At 43.8% G+C, this 25229-nt stretch overlaps 1 protein-coding gene across 7 annotated transcripts in view; it reads right to left on the reverse strand.

Moving 5' to 3' along the window:
* pebp4 (phosphatidylethanolamine binding protein 4) overlaps positions 1 to 25229 on the reverse strand; it is a 417145-nt gene that overhangs the window by 110247 nt on the left and 281669 nt on the right. For all 7 annotated transcript variants that reach the window (XM_080217125.1, XM_080217127.1, XM_080217120.1 and 4 more), the window contains one exon: positions 3101 to 3146. In XM_080217125.1, the coding sequence (XP_080073251.1) occupies positions 3101 to 3146 (46 nt within the window). The remainder of the gene's footprint in view (positions 1 to 3100; positions 3147 to 25229) is intronic.

Below are 25229 nucleotides of genomic sequence, written 5' to 3' on the forward strand. Positions count from 1 at the left end.
TCATTTTTTTGAGACAGAAGGCTGCTGCAGGACTGGGTTGTAATTGGCTTGTTTTCATGTGGACGGGGCATACCTGGGCAATTTTCCAAATTGTAAAGCAGATGCATGTGTTGTAGCTGTACTGGAAAGCTTGGCTTTAAAGGCATGGTTAGTTCTGGAAACAGGTTTTCCGCTTTACAGGTGGATCCATGGACTTTTCTATATCCAGTGCACTCAGCCATTTCTTGATATCGCATTCAATTAATTCAACTGGCTGAAGATAGATCATTCACGAGGCATTTACGGATGAAGATGTTGAGAACATTTCAGGTCTGCTTTTTGTACTTGTGTGCTCTATTCAACATCACTGAGGATGCGGGATCGTCACTGAGGATGCGGGATATGAACTGAGGATGCGGGATATGAACTGAGGATGCGGGAATGTCACTGAGCGTGCGGGATCGTCACTGAGCGTGCGGGATCGTCACTGAGCGTGCGGGATCGTCACTGAGCGTGCGGGATCGTCACTGAGCGTGCGGGATCGTCACTGAGCGTGCGGGATCGTCACTGAGCGTGCGGGATCGTCACTGAGGGTGCGGGATCGTCACTGAGGGTGCCGTTTCTTTTTAATTGTCAACTGCACTTCACAAGGCAGTGTGTCAGGATTTCACAGCTTTGATCTGATAAGTTGATTTTGGCATCACTTAGCTCTAGCTATAGCTGTTGTTTAGCACGAATGTGGTCCTGTGTTGCAGCTTCACCAGGTTGGAACTCATTTTTAGTGATGCCAAGTGCCACCCTGGCATATACACACATGAATAAATGAGTTAGGAGCAGGAGTCGGCACTTTGGCTTCAGGAGCCTGCTGTGCCACATGATAACAACATGACTATCTGATTGCAGTATTAACTCTCCATTTCTGTCCACTCTTCTGTGACATATAAACATATGAAACAGGGGCAGAATAGGCCATTTGGTCCTTTGAGGCTCTTTCGCCATTCAATAGGATTATGGCTCATCGATTTGTGTTTGGAATTCTACATTCTCATCAATCCTGATAATTTTTGTTTCCTTTGCAGAACAAAAATCTATCTGCCTGAAGAATATTTAACAACACTGTCTTTGTTGCATTCTGAGGAAGAGAGTTTCAAAGTCACACAACTCTTGGGAAAAAAATAAGCTCCTCATCTCTGAATAAAAAGGGCAAGAATAATTTTCAAACAGTACCCTCCAGTTCTGAGCTCACCCAAAAGAAAAAAACATCCTTTCCATGTTGACCCTACTAAGAAATTCAGGATCTTATCACTCTTCTAGACTCCAGTGGAAACAAGTCCATGTCCAATCTTTGCTCCCCACTCATTCCATTCAGTGCAGAACAGCAGCTTCTCTGTCTTGGTCAGCCAACGCGCCTCTCCCTCACCTCATTGTCTCCTGCTGCCAAAAACCATAACTTTTCCCGCTCTTTCAAACTCATCCAGAGTCTGATTTTGCTTTGCATTTGCTGCTGATAGGCTGAAGTAAAGCCTATTTGAGCTTTATTTGACCTATTTGGATGCCAGAGTGAACTGTCGACTCACTGGCCTTGTCAGGCTGATGACCCCCTGTGAGCGTGTTGGTCCAGGCCCTTTGCCTAGGCACAAGGTGTTTCATTGTAAATCCGCATTGAGCATGATGTCGAAAGTAATTGGAAGAGTCTTTTATTGACATTCAATAAAATTAAGTCAAATTAAGAACATAAGGAATAGGAGCAGGAGAAGGCCATCTTGCCCTTCGAGCCTGCTCCGCCATTCAATAAGATGATGGCTGATCTGGAGCGGATCAGTTCCCCTTACCTGCCTGCTTCCCATAACCCTTGATTCCCTTCTCGATCAGGAATCTATCTACCCGTGACTGAAACATATTCAACGAGGGAGCCTCCACCACTTCAACGGGCAGAGAATTCCAGAGATTCACCACCTCAGAGAAGAAATTCCTCCTCAACCCTGTTCTAAACTGCCCCCCCCCCCCTTATTTTGAGGCTGTGCCCTCTAGTTCTGGTTTCCTTTCGAAGTGGAAAAAATCTCTCTACCTCTACTCTATCTAGCCCCTTCATTACCTTCTAAGTCTCTATAAGATCCCCCCTCAGCCTTCTAAACTCCAACAAGTACAGGCCCAGTCGATTCAATCTCTCCTCATCAGCTAACCCCCACATCTCCGGTATCAGCCTTGTGAACCTTCTAATTAATTAGTCAAATGCACGAATTGCGATAGTTTGCTGTAAATATGAACCACCATCTTTCTATGCAGCAACAGACAGGTTAGTTACCCTGCAGTGAGTGTGATTCATCCTTTACAGTTTTGTGTACCACAAGTACAGTGCAAACACAGAGCCTGGAAGATATTTGTGGATGCATTCCAGACCATTAGGAAGTTTCTTTAAAATTCATTGAGGGGACATGATGTCGCTGGTTAGGCCAGTGTTTATTGCCCGTCCCTAACTATCCTCCATTTCAGAGGGCAGTTGACAGTCAACCACATTTCTGTGGATCTCGCTTCACATGAGGGCCATACAGGGTAAGGATCGCAGATTTCCTTCCCAAAAGGACATCAGTGAAGTTCAAAGACGGCCCCATGAAAATCACTGGCATAAGGCTTATGATTAATACCAAGTTATAGCATTTTACCAGCGCTCAGAGAAAGTGTTTCAGAGATACTTGTTTTGTTAAATTTTTGGTACACTGAAAAAAGACATTTTCTGCATGCCTAATTTTACCTTTCCAATTGTACTTTGTATGAGTCACTGAATTTGTTTTTGGTTTTATGCATCTGTAAAAGGCAGCATTCAGGAAGACTTCAGGCAAGTAGAAGTGACCCGGGGTGCCGAAAACAGGAAAAAATACTCGTGGGAGAATATACCTTTAAGGTAAGTGTGAACAGCCTTAGATATTCTCTTTATTCTGTGGGAATTAATAAGCACACCTCCTCATCTGACTAAGTCACTGAGCAATACTTGTGTCATAGGACTGGAGGAGTGTTTGTGCCAGCCCTGTACTCTCAGCTGAAGGTGGATATAGAGGGCTGAGTGGATGTGATGGGGGTGGAAAGCAGCACATGAAGAGAGAGCTGATCAATCTATACTCACCTGAGAGTACTGTGCCTTGAATCACTCCAGCCTGTAGATCTTTACCCTGTCAGTGGAAATAAGAAGGGTAAGAAGAGATAGTGTGAAGCAGCTTCAAACATTAAATATTCAGATTTTCCTCACAATCTAACATTGAATTCCCTCACCCTGGATTGGCCTCTGAGAATGAAGCCTTTGTTGCTCTGGTTCAAAGACGAAGTAAAAGTAAAGATTTTTACCTGCACCCTGAGCCTGAACCCAACCAAAATTCCCACTGCTAAATTCACCATTTCTCACACCTTTCAGCTCATACAAAAACCCTGGTAGACAGTACACAAATTGGCACTGCGGCTAAGTGGTATCAGGTTTGAGTCTGCCCAACTTCATCCACATAGAATCCTGAAGACAAGATTGGGGCTGCTCCAGATTTCAATCTAAACCTCTGATGTGCTATTTATATGATGTCACATGAAACATTGGTGAGACCACATTTGGAATACTGTGCCCAATTCTGGTCGCCACATGACCAGAAGGACATGGAGACTTTGGAGGGAGTACAGAAGAGGTTGCTCGACTTGTTGTCTGGTATGGAGGGTATTAGCTATGAGGAGAGATTGAATGAACTGGGATGGTTCTCCCTGGAAAGATGGAGGCTGAGGGATAACCTGATAGAAGTTTATAAAATTATGAGGGGCATGGACAGGGTGAACAGCTGGAAGCTTTTTCCCAGGGCAGAAATGACAATTACAAGGGGGCATAAGTTCAAGATAAAGGGAGAAAGGCTCAGTGGAGATGTGAGGGGAAGATTTTTTCACACAGAGGGTGATGGGGGCCTGGAATGCACTGCCAGGTAAGGTAGTTGAGGCAGATACATTAGTGACATTTAAGACTTATCTGGACACATGAATAGGCGGGGAATAGAGGGATACAGGTAGTTGATCTATACAAGACAACGTGATCAGCGCAGGCTCGGTGGACTGAACAGCCTGTTTCTGTGCTGCACTGTTCTTTATTCTTGTTCTTTGTGAATGGATAATGAGCCAGCCACCAATATCCTACAAATAAAAAGTCGTCAAATTGGGATTGAAGAATCAAAAACAACATGAAGACAATGAGGACAAAGGTTTGATAATCTCAATCTTGCAAATACTGACAGGAGAAAGCCCATTTATACGATCTTAAACAAGGAGTATATTCATTCATGGTGAGTTCTGATGGAAGGTCATGACCTGAAATGTTAACTCTCTCCACAGATGTTGCCAAAACTACCGAGTATCCCCAGTATTTTCTGTTTTTACATGCAGGATCATTTTGATTTGACGGAACATTGTGAAATGAGTGCTGGCGAATTGGCAGCCCATTTTATATCTTTCTCGACCTTTTTCTCAATGACTTAATAAATCATCAGGAGAGATGTATGACGGATATTAATTCACCACCACCACTCATGTTACACAATCACACTAAATCAAATTTATCTTGTTCTCAAAAAATATGTCAAATGGCAGTCATACTTAAACCCCTCAAACATTTGTACGGACACCTCAACAGATTGAACTGACACAGAACAGAGGGTAGAACCTTATGGTCTCGCTCAGCCCGAAGCCGTAAAATTCCACCCAAGGTCAATGAAGCTTCCCAACTGTCCGCCCCTTGCACTCTCCAATTCCCGTGGCAGGCAGGGCGGTAAAATTCCAAAAAGTTATTTCTAAAAAGACAATAGCAATTCGAGTTCAGCACAGAGCTAACAAGTAGTCAGCTACTACTTCTCAAACTGCAGACCAAGGTTGGCTGGGATTTTGCACTTGCCAGCAAGATCTCATTTTCTGATTTCAGCAAGGTTACCGACTTATTTCAATAAAATATAATCTTATTAAAGGGCCTCCGCACTGTATCATCTCCTCCCATGACACGTTGGCGAGGTTTACAATTCTTTTGCAAAGACCTGAACAAGGTGAAGGGAACCAGCCAGGGGCGCATACATCAGTAGAGCCCTCAGGGATGGGGGAGTGTAGGTGGGGGACAGGGCATGCCTCTGCACTATGCCAGGTGGCCCCTCTGGGGTGCTCCATTGTTTGGCGGGGTGGGGGTGGGGGGGGGGGGGGGGGGGGGGGGGGGGCGGTGGTTGTTGCCTGACAGATGATGGTAAACAATTCCCCGTTTCTGTGGTGGCCTTTCCTCCCAAATGGCAAGGTCTGCAGAATCTGTTCCATCCACCCCAAACTCATAGAATAATGTTTCTGTCAAAGAACTGCAAATATCCACGAGGGCACGCATGATAGTTTTACCTTTTGATTTGCAGCTTGGTAACAAGTTCCAAATATAGCAAGACAGGGCAATGTGTTCGCTTGTAACAGATTCACCTGTTAATAATGTTCAGGTAGGAACATAAAACTGTCACACGTCACACTTCCTCATGTGTAGATGTCTCAAAAATCAAAAACAGCTCCCAGACAGTTCGGAAGAATTTTGTAGGTTCTTGATTTGCAGGGAGAAAGTGTTGACAAATAATGATATCAATGGGAAAGGTAAGGAAGAACTAATGTTTGCATAGAGGGTGCAAGTCAACAGAAAGCCCTGGAAGAGTGCAGAGATTTAACTTTCAGAGTGAGAACAAAGGTGCGGAGGACATTGCAAGTGGGAGAATACACAGTAAAAATATAGTGTGGCTCATTTAGGATCTGTCAATTCCTCCAGTTTATCCAGAAGCCCTCAAAAGTCCAATGCACAAGATCAAAGTGAAAAGTTATGACTCCCTGTAAATTAATATGACACATAGATTATCATAAACAAATATAGGCACATGAGAAAAACATGTGTTATATCTGACTGGCAAAATCATCGTGGGTATGTGCGTTTCCCATTGGACACACGTAGCACAAAGGAGGAACTTTCCCTTTGCTTGATCTCATGATCTCAAATACGTCCCATTTCATTGTGTAATTTATTTCAGAACAATGGGTGGGCAGTGAAATTGTATTTTTCATTCAGATTGTGTAGCTGTGTGCAGATTATAGACAGGAATGCATGTCATAGTCTACATTTCTAGGAATGAATACTTAGTATCTTCGTCTGATTTTCGTCTACCTTCATGGAGCCATCTGATCTATTTAACTGCATCACAACAGCACACATAGCAATGTAATTCTGAAAGCACCGAGCATTCATCTCCAAATGCTGACTAGTCATTTGTTGACTGACATGTTCATGTCTCTCCTTATTGAAGTACACACATATTTATGTTGATTTCTGTTTCTGGGGATGTAATCATGTCACACATTACCCAGAAAAGAATTCTACAGGGAAAAAAATGAAACTGAATAGCCTGGGATAGAGGCATAAAGGTTTACAGCATGGAAATAAGCCCTTCCGCCCAAGTTGTCCATGCCGCCTTTTTGTTTAAAACCCCGAAGCTAATCCCAATTGTCCGCATTTGGCCCATATCCCTCTATACCCATCTTACCCATGTAACTACCTAAATGCTTTTTAAAAGACAAAATTGTACCCACCTTTGCTACTACCTCTGAAGCTTGTTCCAGACATTCACCACCTTCTGTGTGTAAAAATTGCCCCTCTGGACACTTTTGTATCTCTCCCCTCTCACCTTAAACCTATGCCCTCTAGGGGCTAGAAAAGGTGCCTTAGGAATCAGCTGCCCCACCTTCTCCCTGCTGGGGATCCAAACTCCGGAAGCACAATCTTTGTGCTCCAGGTCAGAAAACTCTAAATTTTGCAACTGAAGTGTTCAAACACCCATAGATAATCTCAGGGCGCTGTCTGGAAAGAGGAACCACAATTGTACCACATGAACTGTCAAGACTCCAAACTGACATCACTGTAAGAATCAAAAGTTTAAGATAAAAGAAATCAGTGTCTCAATCCTAAAGCACTCCACCGACAAGGGGATTCCAAGTGCAGTTCAAAACCAGATGTAAAATCTTTACACATCCAAACCAATTTAAAGAGGGGATCAACTGGAGTAATTTAAACCAGACTCTTGTGCTCGGACTATTAGGTCTGAGCACTGTTGACACCAGGACTGGTTTGTTGTAAACAGCGCAGAAATATGTAACCTCCTGAGATAAAAACAAGCAGCCTTCATTGCCTGGCAGAACAACCCAATGTCACAAGTAAAGATGGCAGAATTTCAACTGTTTTGTTGACCCACAAAGATAAGTCTAGAAGATAAAGGACAAGTCGTTCGAAGAGAAAACCCAAGAGAACCAACAGCATGCTGATTTCTTGACATGCAAAGCTTTTCTGAAGCCACCAAGGACATCTACAGACCAACAACAAACACACCAAATCCCCTTCATTAAGAGAATGACACTGCCATTTATCAACACTAGAGAAAGGTCAATTCCAATGACTCCTCAATTGTAATTCCATAGTGACAGCTCCAGACAGTCGTCCCGTTCCAGTTCCCAGTGTGATAGAAGCCATGGGTGAACCATCATCAATGCAAGAGCTGCAGCAAACAATCAAAGGGATGAAAAACAATTACGCCTGTGGCCTTGATGGTATTCTTCCAAGACCCACCACATTTTACTTCTGTAACGTGCCAGCTGGAACTATCTTCAAGAAAGGAGATATATCATAGCAGTGGAAACCTTTGAAGTATTTCCCTTGGCACAGCAGAGAAAATCCTGACACACATTCTCTTGAAACGCTTTGTGTGGCTGAGGATATCGGCTCGAAGACACAGTGAGGCTTTCCAGAGAAACATCTGGCATGGTTCTGTTGCCAGACAAATCCAAGAAAAATTTCAAGGACAACATCAGGAACTCTTCATTGCTTTCATCAACCTGACCAAAGCGTCTGACTAAGTAAATTGTGAGACATTGTGGATTGTGCTCCAGCAATCTGGATGTCCAAGAAACTTCATCACAATCCTCCAACTGCATCATGATGAGATGACTGATCTGAAACAGATCCCTTCAAAATCCAGACCGGGGTCAGGCAAGGCATCGTGATATCTGACAGTGGCCATTCATCTCATCAAAGGTCAACTGTTCTTTTAGGGTGTGCAGTAATTTCCAAGCCAGACAGTAGTTTCTGCAGTGGCTCGTTGTAGCTTTTTGAGCCAGCCCTCTGCTAAATTTTGCTGAGGGGGCACCACTCAGTGGTGTGAGTCATGGATTGGGCAGCAGCACAGCTACAGTTTGGGTTTCCTTCAAGGCCCCACTTGTACCCATTTGTGGCACGAAGGCCTTGACCTATGCAGAAACAGTTGAGGAGTACCCAGTGTTGGTTTGGCAAGCTGAAAATGGGTGGGCTGTGGGACCTGCGACAAACAAGTGATTTTTCATGGTGGCATGTTGCTTCCATTCTTTATAGATTGGATGGGTAGCCTTGAGAGAGAGTTTATTGAATGTATTATAGACTGTTTCTTGGAGCAAACGTTTCTGGATTTGGTGTTGAGTAATGAGCAGGGATTAATTAATGAGTTCATAGTTAAGAATCCTCTCAGGAAGAGAGATCATTGTTTGACAGGATTCAAAATTGAAGGTGAGAAACTGGAATCCCAGACTCGCATTCTGGAGTTAAACAAAGGTAATATTGTCGGCATGAGGACAGACTTGGCCCTAGTGGAATGGACAGGAAGGCTAAAAGGTTGATGAGAAATAGCGGTTGTTTGAGTAAATATTCAATTCTCCCAACTAAAATACATTCCAGAGAGGAAGAAAGATGGTAAGAGTGAAAAAGAAAACATCCATGGCGAAGCGACGAAGTTACAAGTCAAAAACTAAGGCACACTGTATTGTGAAAGTCAGTGGCAGGCTGAAAGGTTGGGAAACTTTTAAAGATCAACAAACAGTTACTAAAAAAGTATGAAAAAGAACCAAAGTAAATTATGAAAGCAAACTAGCATAAAATATAAAAAAAGCATCTGTCCAAGTCAACAAAAGCCTCAATGTAGAAAGCAGTTTTCATCACCACACCCTTGTTCTGCAGCAAGACCTGGATTGTGCATCAGCGACACGTAAGAGTGCGCGAGAAATTCCACCAGCAATCACACTGTCACATTCTCCACATCCGATAGGAGGGTCATCAAACAAATGCTAGTGTGTTTCCTGAAGCCAGTTCTACAAGCAAAACATGTGCGAAATCAACTGCAATGGACTATACATAATGTCCAGGTAGCTGAAACATAGAAACGTAGGAGCAGGGGTAGGCTATTTGGCCCTTTGTTCCACATTCAATGTGATAAACGTGATCATCTCATTGAAAAGCATCTCCCTCGATGAGTCCTCTTTTCTCAACTCTCAAAACGCCAGCATTCCAGAGGAGGAGAATGAAAATGCTACAAAGACTCTCTGAGGCACTGCTTGAAATGTAGCCGCACTGTTATTAGCTACGGGGAGGAGCTTGCTACCAAAGGCTCAAAATGGTGACAATATGTCCATCAAGCAGCATCATGCTTTGAGTACAAAAGCCTTAACAATGCAGCAGAGCAATGGCAGAGGAAGGGAGAAGAGGAAGCACATTCTGCACTCTGGATCCCAGTACCTCGTGGGATGTTCCACTTTGTGTGCCAGAAAGATATGCAGACAAGAAGCAGCTTGTTCAGCCACATAAAGACCCATGGCAGAAAGTTTCAACCCCGAGGAGACACCATTCTTGAATCGAGGTACAGCCAAAGATGACTTGACACCCAGCTCAGCCCTGAAAGATAACATAATACAACTTTGGTGCACATGAAGCACAAAACCTCCTCCCCATCAAAATGAGATTGAACTACCAAAGCCTCCATTGCTCCCAATCCTGGGTCAATTGCTTGCTTTGCTGCCTTCCAAGCCAGGAGTCCAAAGTGAGAGCATGGTGTAAGCAATAATAAGTTTTGAGTCCCAACCAGCTCAGAATTTGCCCTGCATTTTCCCTTGAACATATTCTCCGTTACAAGTCACATGTAACCAAGCATTGGTTCATCATTCTCTCACACAACTTATTCTCTTGATAACAGTCAGTGAAGGCCTGTTCCTAAGTACACCATTGTCACCTATCATCATCACCTTTTTCTCCATGTGTGTTAAACATGACCAAGCCTTGAACATACTTTGCTTTGCGGGGCTGCCCTTGCTCTCCGTCATCCACTGATACATACCTACAGTTGTGATGCAGTAGAGGACATCAGAAACATCAGTTAATTTTTAGGCTAGAGGTATATAATGAAGGTGAGTAATATATTGCTGAAAAGACATTGCATATTTTCTCAGGGCAAGAATGCTAAACCTTTGGATGTCACTCATATAACATGACTGACTTACAGTGGAGCAGGCCTGGAGGGCTGAATTTGCCTCCTTCTGCTCCCAATTCCTTTGTAATTCCTATGACTTCTGCACACAATTTCTTTACCTTCAGAATTACAAGGGTTTGCACTCCATCAATCATCTGTGACTATCAAAAACAAGTTCAAGCAAATAAATGTCAGGTTTCTCAAGAAGCAGTTGCAATACCTTCATTCTAAGTTCATCCAGACTGTGCCAGTATAATGCAATCTTGATCCCAAGGAGAGAAAGCCAAAATACATCCCTGTAAAATCATGAAGGTCAGTGGAATGCAGATAGAAAAGGTAAAACACCACCAGGATCACTGAGGCCTGAGACTTCACCCTCGCCATCTGAAGCCTCTGGCCCAATAGTCTTCAAATGCAGACAAAGGTTCAATGTTCTGTGAATGCAGGTAAGTTTGTCATGTCACAAGAATTAGTGAACCGAAACTCCCAAATTCATCAGCTTCCCATCAAACTAACCACTGACCTTGTATGCCTAACAGTAAGTGGAAACTGCTGCAATGGTGTTGGTAACTAGATGAGGTGGGACATTGCGCTAAAGTAAAGTTTATTTATTGTCACAAGTAAGGCATACATTAATACTGCAATGAAGATACTGTGAAATCCCCCAAGTTGCCATACTCCAGCACTTCTTCGGGTCAATGCACCAAGCCAGCACGTCTTTCAGGCTGTGGGAGGAAACCGGAGCATCCGGAAGAAACCAACAAAGACACAGGGAAGACACGCAAACTCCACACAGACAGTGACCCAAGTGGAAATTGAACCCAGGTCCCTGGCGTTGTAAAGCAGTCGTGCTAACCACTGTGCCACACTATGCCAGCAGCTGTACTGGTTTCTAGCAACAAGTGCAGCATTGGTAGAAACTGCAACATTCTCATCACCATAGCTCGTTTTTGATCAGAATTTCAATCAATTTTGGTCCACAAGGAAATTAAATTCAGAGTGTACCTGACTTGAGACAAAGTTTCACATTCTTTTTTCTGAAAATGTAAGAAAGCATAATTGCATAAATTTACCTGAAGGAAAGGTTAGAAATTACAGGACAGAAAAGTCATAAGAAGTTGCGGATAACAAAGCGTTCTATTTCTTTGCTGAAGACAGTTCACAAAACAGCTGCTTGGATCCGTGAATAAACTGAAGTATCACATGACCTCTCACAATAAAATGGAGTGTGCTTCAACCAGCAAAATTCTTTCCTTAAGTCGTCAGATTTTTCTTCGAACAGCATACATTCATGCTTTAAAAGCTTATTGCAATAAAAGCTCAAAGTTAAAAGCCAGAGAATGTCAAGATGAATTGCTTTAATCATATTCCATTTGATTTTTCCCTCAGCAAATATATATAGTGCTGCATCAACCAAGCGTATTTCACCAACACTATTTATCATTCCAACTTTCCTCAGCTGGAGCGCTTCGGCTAATGAACTGTACAGCTTCAGCTTTTAACTGGGCAACAATCAAGGCTGAAGCATGTGAAGTGAAGCCTCTGTCAGAGTCTGCAACTTGTTGCATCAAGTATTTACTTTCAGTTTAATCTCTCTGCGTTGCTCTTTCATAACTCCATCCTGTTATGTATAATTCCACGCCATTTTGCAACAAAGTCAGTGGCAGTACTCTCATCTGAGCTAAAAACTTGTGGTTCCAAGCCCCACCAGCAAATCTTGAGCAGAAAATCTAGACTGGCATTTCCAATACAGTCCTGAGGGAGTGCAGCACTGCCAGAGATATCGTCTTTCAGATGAAACATTATATAGTCTTTCCTTTCCGGTGGATAGAAATGACCACAGCACAATTTCAAAGGACAATACGTGAATTTGCCCCAGTGGCCAACACTTACCTCTCAACCAAAATCACTAAAACAGACCATCTTGCCTCGAACCTTCTTTATGAGAGATTGCTGTTGCGATGTAACAGATTAGTTGTTCTGTGTCTGCAATAGTGACAACATTTCAAAAGTATTTGAGTGTCAAAGGCTTTGAGATGTTCTCAGTAGTGAAATTTCATATCAATAAAAGTTCTTATGTTCTTTCTTTCAACAACTTGGACAAAGGACCAACACCAGTTCCACAACTTAGGGCAGGGTTGCTCTGGCTGTTCACCAGTTATTATTAACATTGGCTTTTATACAATTATGGAACAATACAGGCCATTACTGTACATCTGAGGAACGTGTGAGGTCTGGGTCTATACTCATTGGAGTTCAGAAAGATGAGGGGGGAATCTTATTGGAACTTACAGAATACTGCGAGGCCTGGATAGACTAGGCGTGGAGAGGACATTTTCACCAGTAGGCAAAACTAGAACCAGAGGGCACAACCTCAGGCTAAAGGGATGATCCTTTAAAACAGAGATGAGGAGGAATTTCTTCAGCCAGAGAGTGGTGAATCTGTGGAACTCTTCGCTGCAGAAGGCTGTGGAGGCCAGGTCATTGAGTGTCTTTAAGACAGAGATAGATAGATTTTTGATTAATAAGGAGATCAGGGGTAACGGGGAAAAGGCAGGAGAATGGGGATGAGAATAAAATCAGCTATGATTGAATGGCAGAGCAGACTCGACAGATCAAATGGCTGAATTCTGATCCGAGGTCTTATGATCTTATTTGGCGCCAGCATGGAGGCACAGTGGTTCGGACTGCTGCCTCACAGCTCCAGGGATCTGGGTTCCATTCCCAGCTTGGGTCATTGTCTGTGCCAAGTTTGTATGTTCTCTCCATAACTGCATGGGTTCCTTCTGGGTGCTCCATTTTCTCCCACAGTCCAAAGGTGCGCAGGTTAAATTGATCAGCCATGCTAAATTGCCCCTTAGTGTCCTGGGATGCGTAGGTTAGCGGGATCAGCAGGGGAAATATGTGGGGTGATGCAAAGAGGGCCAGGGTGGGGTTGTTGTCGGTGCAGACTCAATGGGCCAAATGGTCTTCTTCTGTCCTGCAGCGTTCTATGATTTAACCATCATGGCTCTGCCGACTCTTTGAAAGAGTTCTCCATGAATTGTAATCCCTTGTATTTTTCCAACAGCCCTGTAAGTGCTTCTCCCAACCAATATTTATCCAATTCTCTTTTGAATGTCACGACTGATTCTGTTCCCATCACCCCTTTTGACAGTGTATTCAGATTATAACAATTTACTGTTGAAGCAAAAAAAAATTGCTCGTCACCTCTGATTCTTTTGCCACCTAAAATGTTTGTCCTGTTTACAAACCTTCTGCCACGAGATACAGTTTCTCCTTAATTTTCTACCAAAAACCCTTCATGAGTTTGAATACCTCCAGCAAATGTCCTCAACCTTCTCAGGTGTAAAGAGAACAACCCCAGCTCCTCCAGTTTCCACATAACGAAAGTCCTTTATCTGTAATGCCATGCCAGTGGATCTACTCTGCACCCTTGACCAAGCACGGTCATCCTTCCTAACATATTGTTCCAATAATTGGGCACAATAAAGTCACTGAAACACATTCAGTGATTTATACACAGCTTATTTATCAAGTTAATGGTCCCATATGGTGGATTTTTTATCTTCATTTCTCAATCTGCCATTGGGAACAATTTTTATACATATACCTTCAGCTCTCTCTCTATTACAGCATTCCCTTTAAAATTAAGCATTTAGTACTTCTCATTCTTCCTCCCAAAATGTACCATGTCACACTACTCTACATTATGTTTCAGGCAGTCGAGGCAAGATTCACTCCGTTGATCCTGGGAATGGAGGGCTTTTCTAACACGGTTGAGTAGGTTGGGTCTGTACTCATTGGAGTTTAGAAGGATGAGACCCAATCTTATTGAGGAACATCATAAGACAATAAGACCATAAGATACAGGAGCAGATTTTGGCCATTTGGCCCATCAAGTCTGTTCTGCCATTTAACCAAAGGGTCATCCCCCGGTGCTTTACAGGTTGGATTCTCAGGGGATATGACAGGGTAGATGCTGAGAGGTTGTTTCTCCTTGCGGAAGAGACTAGGACCATAGGCCATGATCTCAGAGGAAGGGGGTGACCCATTTAAAACAGAGATGAAGAGAAATTTCTTCCCTCAGAGGGGAATGAACATGTGGAATTTTTTACCACATGAGTGTTGTAGAGGCTGGGTTGTTAAGTATGTTCAAGACTGAGATAGATTTTTAATCAGTAAGGGAATCGAGGGTTATGGGAATAAGGAGGGAAAGTGCAGTTGAGGATTATCATATTAGATCGGTCATGATCACACTGAATGACAGAGCAGAGTCAACAAGCCAAATAGCCTACTTCTTCTCCTTTGTCGTATGGTCTTCATTTGGCATGTGACTGCCCATTTTACCAGTCTGTCAAAATGCTGCTGAAGTCTGGAACTGTCCTCTTCATCAGTTATTCAGTTTTTCATTTTGTGTAAATTTTGAAACTATCCCCTGTATACTCAAGTGGATATGGGTGACTAATATTTATCACTAAGGATAGTAGTCCGAATGACCCCCAGGGAATACCAATCTATGCCTGCCTCCAGACATAGATTGGAGGCAGAAAAAGAGCCATTCATTGTCACCCTGCTTTGTTCCTTTGCTGAAGTTGTTTCCATGCTGCCACAATCTCTTTAACTACATGGACAGTAATTTCGATAACAAGTCTACATGGTTAAACATCACAAGAACTAGGTAAAAAGTAAGTTTTTTCATTCATTTGGGAGACACAGGTGTCACTGGTTGGCCAGCATTTATGGCCCATCCCAAGCTGCCTCAAGGCAGTTGAGAATCAACCACATTGCTGTGGCTCTGGAGCCACATGCAGACTGGACCAGGTAAGGATGGCGGATTTCCTTCTCTCAAGGACATTAATGATCCAGATGGGCTGTTTTGACAATGGTTTCATGGTCAACTGTTGATTCTTAGTTCCAGATTCTTTTTTAATTGAATTCAAATTTCACCAGCTGCCATGATGGGCTTTGAACCTGAGTCCTCAGAACATTAGCTGAGTTTCTGGATTAATAGTCTAGGCCATCACCGAGTGGTATTATCGTGAAACTATTAATCCAGAATAACATTCTAGCGATATTGTACATGTTACAATAGGATATTTACATTTTTATATAAACTGCAATATTAAACCATCTCTAGTGCTCACATCTACACAGGAGCTTCAGTCCAATAGCACACTGATGACTACACCAGTTGGTCCACAGTGAACATGTCTCTGATCCACTCCTAAAGCTGCTCAAGTTCCAAGGCTGAACTAACTGAGTTGTCATTCCACAGCTGGATTTCATTTTGATTTTGGTGTGATGAACTTGTCTGGAGAAAATGCTTCACCAGGCACATGGAACTCATCGAGACTTGGGTTTGTGTGTGTTGTTCAAGTTGTTGAGTTCCTAATCTTAGGCATCTCACTGTGTGGTAGCATTGAAAAGGAGTGAATGTCACCAGTTATCTCCTCTCAATTCCTATGTAACATAATTAGATACTGGAAAGAAGATAACGGTTGGACAGTGGTCAGCACGGCTGCCTCACAGTGCCAGGGACCCGGGTTCAATTCCAGCCTCGGGTCACTGTCTGTGTGGAGTTTGCACATTCCTCTGAGTGCTGCAGTTTCCTCCCACAGTCCAAAGATGTCAGGGTTAGGTTGATTGGCCATGCTAAATTGCCCCTTGGTGTAAGGGGATGAGCAGGGTAAATACATGGGGTTATGGGAATCGGATATGGATGGGATTATGGTCGGTACAGACTTGATGGGCCAAATGGCTTCATTCTGCACTGTAGGGATTCTACAATTTTAATAGCAAAGGAAAGAAAAGTTGCAAGTAACTGGGAAATTAAAAAGTAGGAACAAAAACAGAATCAGTGATACAATACACCAGAATGTTATGCCATTAATTATGTCAATGTTCCTGCAAATTCCTATTTATAAAAAAAAAGCTTCTTATTTCAATTTCCATTCTATTTTCTTCTGGTTTACAGCATTCAGAACAGAGTTACAGAGAAAAAAAAATTATTTCAAAGTTGAAATACACTGGAATGTGTGCCAGAAAGATCTGTTCTTTGGGGTCAAGCTCAGATGTGTGAATACAGTTCACATCAATTCAAATACAATATAAGCAGGATGCTCCCCATTTCTGCTATAAAAGTGGGAGACCTGGGGAAGAAGGAAAATTCCTTCTGAAATTGAGAAACACTGGCTGGAATTTTACATGGAGGCAGTGCATTCGCCACCCCACCACCATCCCCACATGGAACGTTGGGGGAGTTGCATCTGCTTCGCAGAGCCCTCCCTCATTTAGTGCATGGCCGTTGGCTATTAATTGGATTGGGTTCACTTCCATCTGCTCAACAGTAGATCCAGGTCCAAGGGCCGCCAGCCAACCAAATGGTCTGCAACTCAGTTGTCACATTGTGCCACTGGAAGTGCCGGTACTGCTGGGATAGGCAGCTCCCAAAGAAGAAACACCATTGGGCCCATGCGCAAACTAAGTCTGGGGTTTTCCCATGGCCAGGCAGGAGAACCAGGTCTAGGAAAGGCTGAACAACCTGGACTGGCTCGGAGGATCCATTGGGTACATGGTGCCAGGCCACGAAGGATCCTCTCACCCGCTCCCAGCCAACAAAACTCCCCAGATGGCATGGACACCTTCCATTGCAGGTAAACTCCCAGTGGTAACATTAGCTGGCCTTTAAGTTGCTATTCATTGATTATGTAAGGGCCTCAAGTGGCCCATGGCATGACACACATCCCACAGGAAATATTCATCACCACAGAGGGCAGAGTAAATTAAATGTAATTCTGTATCTAGCTGCAGTGTCTGTGTTTATACTAGGAAAGAGATTTTTCTATGACGTCAGTGCACTCTTTCAACCCTCCCTCTCACCACCCCCCCCAAACACTGTTCTGTTTGCTCGCTGCATGCCTTCTGAGACCAGTTCTGTCATCATACTATTGTTAATGTATTTTTGGACATGGGGTATGATTCCGATGCATGGGCCCGATAATGAAATGCACATTTACTGCACTGAGATCCCTGACATTGAATGGTCAGCTCGCCACTTCCAGTGGGAGGGAGTGACTGCTTCCTGCTCTCACGTCAACATGAAATGGAACATTGGTCTTCTCGCAATATTTTCCATTCACAAAAAATCTTGGCCCAGCAGTCTTATCGGGGAAGATTTCAATCCCCATTTTTATCATCCAGGTCAGAAACTCTAAGATGCTTTATGAAGTCGGCTGGACCATACATTCTGCACTTTGAATTTTGGTCTGAGTCGGCAGAAGATGCATCACTCCAGGAATCATTCAAGTGACTCACTCGGGAGCTTTTATCGAACACACCTTACTTAAGATTACAGTTAACAAACAAATAGCAATAACTTTATCAATTACAAACAAGGAAAAAGAATATCTGTGATACTGTATAAATCTTAACAGCTAAATGTATTGTTCCAACCAAATAAACACCTACAAACGTCCTCAGTTTAGCACAGAAAATAAGTATGCTTGTGATGCTGGATCTTTGTTGGTTTCCAACCCTGGCTGTGGATGACTCCTTTGGATATTGGGTTGGAAAATGCTGACGCCTCAGGCCCTGGAACTTTTAGCACACTTCGAAAGACACAGGCACTCTTTGCCTCAAGACACTAGCCAGCCAACTGCCAAGTGCTATATTTTCAATACCGGGGGAGAGACAGGAACACACAACTTTTCACTCTGGAGTCCTCACAGGTTCTAGCTAGCCAGCAGAATTTCCAATGCCAGGGAGAGAGACACAAACACTGTTTCCAGACTGGAGTCCAACAGCTGCTGCCTAAACTGAAAATGAGTTTTGGATTGAAAAAAAATTGTCCCACTGGACCTGTCAATCATTCTTTCCCCAACAATTCAAAAAAGGTCATAAACTTCAGAATCGGCATTAGTCCAAATTCAAAATAAACAAAAGACCCACGATAGGCTTTTCAACAATGAAAGGACATCTGCTCAGACATCTTGGTGCCACAGTGAAAAAACAGGGCTGCTTCTGACTGCAGAAACATGCTTAAAATACCTTTATTAAAGGCACAGTAGCATAACACCATCCTTGATTTAAGTGGATATTTGCACTTGAATTCACATTGGGAAAGTCATCACTTCAATCATAGCTGGAAGTGAAAACAGAACAAGACTGAACATCTGTATTACAGGTTTGAAACTCCGGGCATCTATTTTAATGTCGCCTGAAGGGGTTAAAATTAAACACAACTGTAATCAGTGATTTTAACACCTTCATCCTCAATGAAGGATTACAAACAATTGTCATGGAAATTGACAGTGAAAACCACAATCTGTTGAAGCCTGCAACATTTTCCAGTAAATGAAAACAAAAGTAGATGAGAATGATTAAAACTTAAAGTTACCTGCAGATGCAATGACAATCTTATATTTCGTCCCATTTCAATTAATAACATATGTTTTAAAGCTTAGGCCTCACATAGGTAGCCAACAATTGATCTACTTTCATTGCTGACTGTTAGCAATAATCTTTCATCGGCTGCTTTTCTGCTGTATAAATATTTAAGAATACAAGCTATATACCAGGATTCAAATAATCTATTTATGGGTGATGTGGGGGTGCAGTACACTGATGGATAAACTCCTTAATTACTGATGTAACAGCCATGTCACAGGGCTAGTAATCCAGAGGCTGGATCCTGGGGACACCATGGCAGCTGGTGGAACTTAAAATTTCAGTAAAAAAAAATCTGGAACTGAAAGCTAATCTCATTAATGGCAACCATGACAACTATCAGCCATTATTATAAAAACGTAGCTGGTTCACTCACACCCTTTGGGGAAGGAAAGCTACCATCCTCACCTGTTCTGACCGACATGACTCCAGACCTGTGGCAATGTCATTGACTCTGAACTGCCTCTGGACTGGCTTATTCGTCCACTCAGTTCAAGGGCAATTAGGGATAGACAACAAATGCTGGCCTTGCCAGTGGTGCCCATATCCCACATAAAAAAAATTAAAAGCATGAGTTGGGCAAGTTAGCCAATACATCCCTGGCTGGACATAACTGCCACCAGTTTATAGTAACTATCGAATGGCATCTGCTGTATGGTAACTGAATCAAACTGTGTTCTCTTAAAGGCCCATGTTCCATGCAAGGAGTGAATACCTTCACTGAAGGACAGGTGCTGAAGAACACTGCCAGAACTGGGAAGGGAGTAACACATGATCTCATTGTGTATTCGCTCAGATGCATCTTTTAATTTTGTAATCTAACATGCTAATCTGCAGCCTCGAGTCAAAAATAAAAATGCAGACTAAATAAATGTTTGCCAAAGTATTAAATTTTAAATGTAGGTGGTGAGAAATTTAATGGCATTAATTCAATATACCTCAAGTTTAAATGTGTTCAGAAAAATTGTTTCTGTAAAGGTGATGGAATTTCCCCACATCCAGTAAAAACATTCACAGGAATTTGCAGTGCAATTATTGCTCCCTTTCAGAATTAAATATTTCAACTAAGGATGATGTAAATGTAATGTGATAGAACATGGAACATTGCAAACAGCTTTACATTATCGCTGTTTTTCCAGAAAATATGTTGACATGTATTTTGAATACTTTGCATTTGGAATATTATATTCTATAAATTCATATTCCTCATGCCCCACACAAGTCATGATTAAAGCTTTTTAAAATGACTTTATGCAAGTAGACTACCCTTGAAGGACGACTGGTTTAACTGTTGAATGGTCATTTATGTTGAGACACCAGCGGTGGCTGTTTTGCTGGATTCACACCGGGCATTAGGTCTTCGCACATCTCCCAGCCTAAGTTTTTCAGCATCAATCGATTTGCACTGAAAATCAGCATGGTGGCAATTTACATGTGCTACTGTAGCTTACCATATCAACAGCGGGCCCACGACTAAATTCCCACCTCATCCACAAACCCAGCATTTCCCACCTCTCTGGTGTGATGTCACACTGTAAAAAGTCTGACAACACCAGGTTTTAGTTGTCAGACTTTTTACTGTGTTTACGCCAGTCCAACGCCGGCATTCCCACATCGTGATGTCACACTGGCAGGGTTTACAACAGCACGAAAAAAGTTGGGACTTGGCGTGGCAGTACTGAACAGGAGTGAGGAGGTAAGCGCTATGGGGCTGCAGCCCTTGGTGTGCAGGGGAGATTGGAGGCCCGGGCTGGAAACTTTCTCCTTAGTATGGGGAAGTTCCTGGAGACCTGGAAGTGCTGTCTCCAGGCCCAGGGATGTTCCATGCTACCTCTGTGAGGCTGGGTGGGCTTGTTTACTCAGTGCTGGTCAGACTGCTGTCTGTAGTCACTGGGATGTGCCATTATTTTGGCTATGGGGTGTGCTGAGGGACTGCACTGAGTGCAGGGTTTTAGGGAGGGGCATTGATGCTGGGATAGTTATAAGAAATGTCATGTATCTATCAATTTCTCATTAGCCGAGAGCTTGCCATCATGGTGGAGGTGGTGGCGGCTCAGAGTGAGGAGCTCGACCACTCCAGCAGCAATCAGTGGCAAATGTGGAGGGAGGAAGTTGCTAGTGCTACCCATGAAGTGGGAGTGCAGTCTCCTCAAAGGGAGGCCAGGAGAACGAGGACGCGAAGGTCAAGGCTGTACAGAACCAGGAGGTCTTCTAATGGCCCAGTGGAGGCCATGTGCCATTGCCGGCCATGTGCCGTCAGGTGGCAGGCAATGTCCAGGTCAGTGGGGAATGCGGAGGCCAGTGATATCTGGCTCAGTGGAGGATTGGGAGAACTAGATGCCAGCGATGTCCGGGTCAGTGGGGGATTGGGGGAGCCACCAATGTGCGTGCGGGTCAGTGGGAGATTGCGGGAGCCAGCAATGTCCGGGTCAGTGGGGGATAGGGAGGCCAGCGATGTCCACGTCAGTGAGAGATTGGGAGGCCAGCGATGACCAGGGCAGTAGGGGATTGGGGGGCCAGCGATGTCCAGGTCAGCGGAGGATTGGGAGGCCAATGATGTCCGGGTCAATGGGGGATTGGAAGGCCAGCGATGTCCGGGTCAGTGGGGTTTGGGAGGCCAGCGATGTGCAGGTCAGTGGGGGTTTGGGAGGCCACGATGTGCAGGTCAGTGGGGGTTTGGGAGGCCACGATGTGCAGGTCAGTGGGGGATGGGGAGGCCAGCAATGTCCAGGTCAGTGGGGGATGGGGAGGCCACCAACGTCCGGGTGAGTGGGAAAGTAGGAGGTCAGCGATGTCTGCATCAGTGGGGGATGGGGAGGCCAGTGATATCTGGCTCAGTGGAGGATTGGGAGAACTAGAGGCCAGTGATGTCCAGGTCAGTGTGGAAATGGGAGGCCAGTGATGTCCACGTCAGTGGTACTGGGGAGGCCAGCAATATCCGGGTCAGTGAGGGATGGGGAGGCCAGATGGGAAGCCAGCGATGTCCGCGTCAGTGAGGGATGGGGAGGCCAGAGACGTCCAATTCAGTGCGAAAATGGGAAGCCAGCGACGTCTGCATCAGTGGGGGATGGGGAGGCCAGCAATGTCCGGGTCAGTGGGGGCTGGGGAGGCCAGCTGATGTCTGGGTCAGTGGGGGATTGGGAGGCCAGCGACGTCCACGTCAGTGGGGGATGGGGGAGCCAGCAATGTCCGTGTCAGTGGGGGATGGGGAGGCCAGCGATGTCTTGGTCAGTGGGGGATTGGGAGGCCAGCAATGTCTGGGTCAGTAGGGGATTGCGAGGGCAGCAACATCCAGCTCAATGAGGGATTTGGAGACCAACAATGTCCACGTCAGTGGAGGATGGGAGGCCAGTGATGTCCAGCTCAGTGGGGGATTGGGAGACCAGTGATGTCCAGCTCAGTGGGGGATTGGGAGGCCAGTGATGTCCAGCTCAGTGGGGGATTGGGAGGCCAGTGATGTCCAGCTCAGTGGGAGATGGGAAGCCAGTGACATCGAGGTCAATGGGGGAATGGGAGGCCAGCAATGTACAGTTCAGTGGGAAAATGTGAGGCTGGGAGACCAGAGATGTTCTTTTGGGGGGAAGGGGGGGAGGTGAGAGCCTAGCAATGTTCTTGTGGGGGTAAGGGGGTGTGAGAGGCCAACAATGTTCTTGTCAGGGGGTAGAGGGGGTGAGAGGCCAGTGATCTTCTTGTGGGGTGGGATGGAGGAGAGTCCAGCGATATTCTTGTGGGGGTGGTAGTTAGGGGTGGTGGTGGTGGTGTGTGTGTGTGTGTGTGTGTGTGTGTGTGTGTGTGTGTGTGTGTGTGTGTGTGTGTGTGAGAGAGAGAGAGGCCAGTGATGTCCGTTTCAGTGGGGGATTGGGAGGCTGGGAAGCCAGTGATGTCAATGAAGGGATGACTTGTTTAGCATTCTCCGAGAGATCAGCGCATGTGCGGTGGCTCATTTAGCATGCTGATTTCAGGACCTTCAGCGGGAATAGGCACCGCCCCGGATTTTTCATGTGAGTCATGCTAGTGCACTCTGCACTGCAGAATGTGGGAGATTCATTTTGAAAACCCCGCTGAAAAGCCAGTGGGATTTGCTCCAGGTTTTATGCAAATTTGACACTTAGAACTTTTTTGGAAGAATCGCTCCCGTGATGTTTGGCTTCACCAGTTTGTCTACCGTCAAGTACTTTCCCCGAGATAGACTTACTGCATTTAAAGAATATTGACTCTAAACCAGAAGCAGTTATGTCGCCGTTCATGCGCTCTCATAAAAATATTCTTGGAAATAAGTCTTGAAACCAATTCCAAACCAATTACTTTTGATCCAGTCACCGGTGAAGGCCTGTCCAACTAACAGAAGCATTTCACAACCTGTGTTGAGGTGAACAATGATTTTCTGGGTAAGTTTATAATGTAGCAAGTTAGATAACATTTCATGAAAAGGTCTTAAAATGATGAACTTTCTTCAGGATAGATTCCCTTGTTGCTTTGATGGATGAGTTTTCAGCAAGAGCTGAAGAGGTGTAGGTTAAAATTATCTCATGCATGATGTTTGACCAAGTCTCAATTTGCAGAACTGATTGCAAATACTGCATGTGAAATTAATCTTGGAAAGATGGATGGAGACATTGGCTTTGCGCAGTGCTCACCTGTCTTGGAGACACTTGATTCTGTTCTCTTCAAATGTCAAAGTCACTTGATTACAGGAGACTCCTCCATTTGGATACGCCCAAGATTGCTTCTTCCCATGTGTTGGGATCCAGTTTGCCAGCTGTTGTTTTTCAGATAATCTTTATTTCTAATTCTGGGACATCCAGCATTGTGGGTTCCTGTGCTCAGATGGCAATGAGTGCTGTCTTTGTATGAGGGCACCTTCCAAGTAAACCACATGAATGTCCCAGCGAAGCTGAGCTCTGATGAGCATGTTCACGAGGCCACATCTGCAGCACTTTGCAATGTTAGGGATTTTGTCCTGCCTCGTGTTGTTGCAAGCAGAGTTCAGATAGTGAATGCTTCTAGTTGCTTTATGAGATGCTTGCAAGTTGTCTAGGTCTCACCCAGAAAGAAGTGATATCAGAATGACTGCTTGGTAGGCTTTGATCTTTGCTCTTTCCAAAGTCTGTCCATGAGCTGCCAAATGTTTTTGCGAAGTAATGATTAAAACATGCCCCAGAAAACAATGGAGTCAGCTAATCCAGTATGATGACTGGTATGCTAACTTCAAGGCAGCCACATGGCATTTGCCATACTGAATGCACAGGTCATTGTTCACACTGGTCATTATGCTTTCAATCCTCACACAGATTTAACCGATCTAAGCTCCAGGTAAAAGCAAGCTGTGAAACTCAAGTTAGCTCATCCCACATGAAGAAAATATACATTTACTGAGACTATGATCTCACCTGCTCACAGAGTTATTATCACTCAAGTATGCAGTATTTAAATAAATATGTATCCTGTATTAATCATTGGCATGAGGTATGAGAGCTCATCCTGTATTCTTATTGACAAATTAACCATCCAACTTATTTTCTAGCATTATCTATCAGATGCTTAATTTCACAGCTATTGATGCAGGACATTACAAATCAATGAGGGTTTGGAAAATATTTAAAAGTGCTTTTAGCTGAGAGGGATGATTAGAGATTTCCTCAGTCAATTCAAAATGGTTTAAATCCAACTTTATAATCCAAGAAGAATTACACATGGATTTATTTCCCCAGCTTAGTTTACCAATGCAGATATTCTTACTTTAGCCCTGATAGGCTGTTATTTTTATCCAATATTAAACTCCGATTATTTCATGTGTACTTCATTTAAACTGCCATGTATTTTTGAAGTCTCATTAGAAGATAATCCTGACAGATTGTATTGTACAGATCACCAATAGAGCAATTTTATAAATATAAATCGCTGGAAAAGAAACTTTACTACTTTTAAATTTGCTTTAGCAAAAAACAAAATCCAGCAAACAACAATCCGCCATTCCTGCCATTTTGGATCTGCACCAATTCAGGATTCAACATGAACACAAACACACGAACACACACACAGACACACACACACATAAAAACACATACAAAAACATATGCACACACAGAAAAACACGCACACACACACACACAAAAACATGCACAAAAACACGCACACATCCACAAAAAAACACACAAAAACACTAAGTAGCTTGGCCTTGTTTCCATGACAGCACAGGGTATCGTGACAAAGTTAATTGGATGAATGCCATGACAGTGAATACTATGTGCTGGAAGGTGGGAGAAGCAACGTTGATGATGGAAGATTCTGTGTTGGGAGAAATGATTTTGGTGACAGCCAAGCTGAATCCACTTATTGAGCAAGATATAAATAGTGCGCCGATCTCATGTGTGTGCTTGTCATTGGCCTTCTAATGTTAACATGAAAACTCACCAGTCTTTGTGCACTGAAATGAAGAAGTAAGATCTGCTTAAATGTATTCTG

Source organism: Carcharhinus amblyrhynchos, chromosome 34 (genome assembly GCF_965287045.1).
Source record: "Carcharhinus amblyrhynchos chromosome 34, sCarAmb.v2.hapA, whole genome shotgun sequence".
In the NCBI taxonomy this organism is placed as follows: Eukaryota; Metazoa; Chordata; class Chondrichthyes; order Carcharhiniformes; family Carcharhinidae; genus Carcharhinus; species Carcharhinus amblyrhynchos.